This window comes from Cupressus sempervirens, chromosome 4 (genome assembly GCF_028749045.1).
Source record: "Cupressus sempervirens isolate cs-2001-9-10 chromosome 4, ASM2874904v1, whole genome shotgun sequence".
Classification (NCBI taxonomy): domain Eukaryota; kingdom Viridiplantae; phylum Streptophyta; class Pinopsida; order Cupressales; family Cupressaceae; genus Cupressus; species Cupressus sempervirens.
The window spans coordinates 219,500,771-219,506,010 of NC_143121.1; the positions used below are offsets into that span (position 1 = coordinate 219,500,771).

The 5,240-nt window shown below is 30.7% G+C and overlaps 1 protein-coding gene across 1 annotated transcript; it reads left to right on the forward strand.

The window, feature by feature from the left end:
* Positions 1–2,513: 2,513 nt before the first annotated feature.
* LOC149560786 (non-specific lipid transfer protein GPI-anchored 14-like) lies at positions 2,514–4,913 on the forward strand. Its single transcript, XM_089823663.1, has 3 exons — positions 2,514–2,933; positions 3,884–3,967; positions 4,399–4,913. The coding sequence occupies exons 1-3, from the start codon at positions 2,606–2,608 to the stop codon at positions 4,530–4,532; spliced, it is 546 nt and encodes a 181-aa protein (XP_089679789.1). The 5' UTR covers positions 2,514–2,605; the 3' UTR covers positions 4,533–4,913.
* The last annotated feature ends 327 nt before the right edge of the window (positions 4,914–5,240 follow it).

A 5,240-nucleotide genomic window follows, 5' to 3' on the forward strand; every position in this document is an offset into this window, starting at 1 on the left:
TTCTACTTTCTCGCCCTCTATTCATCATCACATACAGAGTCAAGATCACTTCAACATCATTATCACACATAGGGGACATTATTTTTCTTCATTTTAATTAGATGGGGTGTGATAAGACCAACTTATAGGGCTTGAATGCCCCACTTGATTGTAAGCTATAGGATGGTATCATGATATTCTTTACTCATGCTTAACTCTTGTGATTTGGCTAAAATTTTCAACCTTAATGTTTCCAGTAGTCAAGAGTGTGCACCTCTTTTAAACCTCTTCATTCCTCCATTCTAATCTTAAAACTCATATCTTCATCAAAAAAAATCTAAGTAGATGATTAAGGCCCATACCTCATTTGGTTTCATTCTCTTTGGAAAACCCTGAATAGCCTTTATAAATATAATGTTGAAGAAGAGTACTATTTCATTATTCATCTTGTGAATATCCACAAATTTTCTAAGTAAAACAAATCAATCCCCCTTTTACTAAAATATTTTTAAAAAATAGACTTTAATTTTGATTAAGAATCAATCAATCATGAGGGAAAGTTACACAACCATTCTTTGTCATCTCTGATTAGGGTTTGTGCAAATACAAGCATGAAAACATCCTCATAATGCACTTCAAAATCCTTGGTTAAATATTCAAAATTTTGAACATGCCTTTTTGCATCTTCCTTCTCCATGCCTCCAAATCTAGGAAGAGTATCCTTGATTCCAAAAGGTATAGGATTAGGGAAAACCCTAATCCTAGTGAAGTTCATAATTTTATATGGTCTGATTAACATGATCTTTTTTAAAAATGGAGCTGTCACCTTCAAAAAGGAAAAATAGAACTAAAATTTCCCCAATTGAGTTCCCAATCTGTTGGATCACAAAATTGCATTTTAAAAATGCCTTAAAAGATCACTACTATAAAGATGCACAATTCAAGCCAATGAACATGTTTGACACCCTAAGGAATCAAAATCTTTACTCTTTAGGTCTTGCATGACCAAGGCATGTGTGCCCTAAATCTAATCCTAGTGAACCTCTAACTAATCTTCAAAATAGGATATTTATTATATTACAAAATTATCCATCATTCTTTGTACAAAAATAATAATACCAAATTAATCCTTATCCACTTTTGAGCATAGAGTCAGTTCAATCCAAAATTCAACACATCTTCACAAGACAAGTAAAATACTTATGAATCATGAGTTAATCAATCCTATTAATGTAAATGTGTTGAGTATGATGAACTGATTGTTGAAATAATTTCTACCTCTCCCCTCGGGATTTGTGACAAGGGCTTAACTGCCTCTTATGTACTATAAGTTGAGTGTTTGTATCAAACATTGATAGATCGGTCTTTTGGTGCAATGACAACCCCACTCTAATAAGTGATATTAGAGCTTGGTCATAGGTTTGAATCCTCAGACCCTCAGGTAATGCTGAGGGGGAGATTTTTAAAAAAAATGTTTAGCACTCCCCTCGATTTGTGACAAGGGCTTAACTGCCTCCTATGCACTATAAGTTGGGTGGTTGTATTAGGCATTGATAGATCAGTCTTTTGGTGCAATAGCAACCCTACTCTAACATAGAGCATATATTAATAGTTGGCTAATGGTTTTATGAATGAATTCCCTACAATTACACATGAGAGAATACATAATCTCCTATCACATCGAGTAGCATCAAAGCCTACCTTCTCCATGTGTTTTGAAGACTTAGCAAAATAAAATTGTAAAAAATTGTCTAGGATTCGTCAAGTGAATAATGTGCGATCTTAACTTGATCTATTGAAAAAGTTATAATTTGAAAGAAGTAGAGTAGGTTTATGTGATCTAGTCTATTAATTCAGATGTGTCATTCGACATATCTCATTGATTAAAAGGCTATAAATGATGTCTAGTCTCTATAAAAGTAACCTATAATACTAATTGGTTGAATAATAGTTCTATGAAAAATGTTGTTATTTTACCAAATAACATAAATTGTAAACAAATTGCAACATTAGAAAAAATAAATTTAATCCATAATTTTAAATTTTTTATCATTTAATATGTAGTGTTTATAGCTTTATCTATTTTTTATTTTTTAACTCAATTTTAATTTTTTTTGTTTTTCAAAAGACAAAGTAGAATCGTCATTGTATAAATCTCAACTAGTGTTAAAGGGATTGTCGACTGGGTCCATATCTGAGCCCTGACTATTTACATTTTTCTCATATAATACATAGAGGAAGTTCATGTTAACGCCCACAAAGAATTCTACACCATTGTCAATGTCTCCAAACAACTAACATTTCAGTTAGATAAATATCATGCATCAAAGATTCCAAGCAATTTCTTCATGACTGATCTGATATTCAACCTTTGAAATCACACTAAAAGCACCTGGTTTGAAATTATTCTCTCACAGAACATAATATCGTACAATACATGCAGTTTGGATTGTTTTCCCCCTTCTCTACCCACTTTAATAAGAAATCCCATTACTCAGAAGCGATATAAATACCCTGGAATCTCTTTGCAATACAATTTGAATGTTTGAGTGGAAAAAAATATTGAAGGCAAAAGAGTTTTGAACCGTAGAAAAATCAACAAGAAGAAGGTTTTGAAGTCTCAATCATGGCTAAACTGTTACTATTCTTAGGGTTTGTGATGGCATCCATGGCAGGTGTTGTAGTTTCAGACATTGCAAGTGATCAGAGAGAGTGTTCTTCTAAGTTTTATCAGTTACTTCCATGTGTTTCTTATGTGCAAGGCTTTGAAAAGACCCCCACAGAAGCATGTTGCACTAACCTTGTTCAGCTCTACTCTACTTCTTCCAAGTGTCTTTGCCTTCTCATGATGAATGCATCCAATCCAGTTGGAAATGGGATAACCATCAACCACACTCTTGCTTTGCATATGCCTCACGCTTGTCAAATGGAAGCAAATATCTCTTCATGCCCAGGTCTTTGATACACTCTCTACAATAACTTTGTTTACAAATTTTTGCAATAATCTGCATCCACCCAAACTAACCTTGTAGAAATGTTGTAAAAAATCTGTCCACTTATTAAAATAGCATTTTTTTGTTTTTAAGTAAAAAGTGCAAAGCACCTAAAATATACGTACTCTTGAAATCAGAAAGATTTGATTTTGATTTTTGATGAGTTTTTATTGATAAGTAGGAGATATTTTTCACAGTCAGTCAAATTGTGATATTGTTATCATGATATAATTGTGTAATTTTGAGTCGAACTCATTGACTTATGATTCATGAGTAGTGATTCACAGAAATCCACTTTTAATGAGAATAATTGGAACACTTAGCACTCATTGAATTTAGATGATACGCACAGAAATGAAACACCAAACTTTCTACATAATTTTTTATTTAATTTAATTTAATTATTTTTAAACTATTATTCTGATTTTTAAGAATTTATAACAATGCTTATAGTAAAATTTCTTATATACATGGGAAAAAATTAGTCATTTCAAAATGTCTATTTTAATGAGAATAATTGGAACACCTAGCACTCATTGAATTTAGATGATGCGCACAGAAATGAAACACCAAACTTTCCACATAAATTTTTATTTAATTTAGTTTAATTATTTTAAAACTATTATTCTGATTTCTAAGAATTTATAACAATGCTTATAGTAAAATTTCTTATATACATGAAAAAAAATTAGTCATTTCAAAATGTCTATATTATATTATTAGTACAGATGAAACTAATGAAGAACTTTGGTTATATTCTTTCTATTTTGAAATGATTAAATGAACCAGCGTGTGAACTGTAATTTGCTCACAGATTATACGTATACGTAAGACTCTTCTCCTAACCCTAATTGTAGGGAATATTATTGAGCTGGTAAATTTAAAATAAATTATATTTTTTACTTTAACAGGTCTTCTTCATATTTCTCCACATTCTCCAGAGGCCAAGGGATTCAAGCTTAACAACACCTCAGCCTCTGCTCCTGAAGTTGCTGGTAAGCCTATGCTCTATTTCCTAAGATGGATCTTTAATAAACTAAACCTTTAATGAAATTGGTCTTTAATTTTGTACAGTTTGTGAGATGGGATGGGCCTTCCAAAGTCTATTACAAATTCTGTTTGAAATGATTCATATCTACTTTTACTAATATGGATTTCAGATTTATGTTCTTAGTAGTTTCTATGTTCAATTGTGTCCGATTTTATTTATCAATGTTTTTGATTCTATTCTGATCTATTATCAAGATGTTAGAGAGCTTTCATATTTATGATCATAATAATATAAGAGATCTATTCATAATTAAATTAAATTAAATGAATGGTTATAAAAAACAGATAATAAAGATGTGACTAATGGTTTCTATTGATTCTAGTGGAAGAATTTGTTCTGATTGCCTGCAATTGGAAATTTGTGCTTTTGATGCAGTTGGGTTGTCTTCTCCTCCAACTAGCAGCCCTCCAGTCACTTCCAAATCAGATTTTCAAGTGAAGGCAGAACAAACATTGGCTATTTTCATCATGGCGTTCCTGTTGAACAACTTTATGAATATTATCACTTAATTTTCTTTCTATGTTTTAGGTTTATTAGGTATATTCTGTAATATGAACTAGTCATGCAGGTGACTTGGATTTTGGGTTTGTTATACATTGCAAAGCACAGTTTGAGTGACTTGGATATTACTACTCTACTCTACATTTTGGTATTATGGGCTACTCATTACTGAATAATTGAGAATTACTAGTATAAATCAATCGGCCTCTGCAAATGAATAGGTCAAAATTGTTTATTTTCTGTGAAGGAAAAACGAATGTTTTGAACTGGTTTAGGTGGTGTTTGAAATTACTGTGCATAAATTGTCTTCCAATCATCACTTGAAAGAGAGGCGTAATATGGTAGCTTTATTTAGTTCGCTTTTCATATATAAATTTTTATTTATCTGTAAATAGGTGAATGAATGCTGGATATTCGCATCCTTCTGATTCTATAGTGTTCTCTTCCTCAATTTCAACTATTTTATAGTTATTTTTAAAAGCCCGTTTTTATATATATTTTAAAAATTTATTTAATTTATTTTGGAGCTATTTGAAGTTGTGTATATTTTAAAGATTTTATTTAATTTATTTTGGAAAAATTTGAAGTTGTGTATACTTTTATTCAGACAAGCATCACACTAAAGCTTAATTTATAGGAGCACTTTTATTAATTAATTTATAAATTGAAGTAAAAATTTAATAGTATAAAGTAGAGTTGTTCATAATTATTAATAT

Excerpts from the sequence above, each read along its gene's own strand:
- LOC149560786 (XM_089823663.1), top strand. The coding sequence starts at position 2,606 with ATGGCTAAACTGTTACTATTCTTAGGGTTTGTGATGGCATCCATGGCA. Across the intron at positions 2,934-3,883 it reads AAATATCTCTTCATGCCCAG|GTCTTCTTCATATTTCTCCA; the intron begins GTCTTTGATACA and ends TTACTTTAACAG. Across the intron at positions 3,968-4,398 it reads CTCTGCTCCTGAAGTTGCTG|TTGGGTTGTCTTCTCCTCCA; the intron begins GTAAGCCTATGC and ends CTTTTGATGCAG.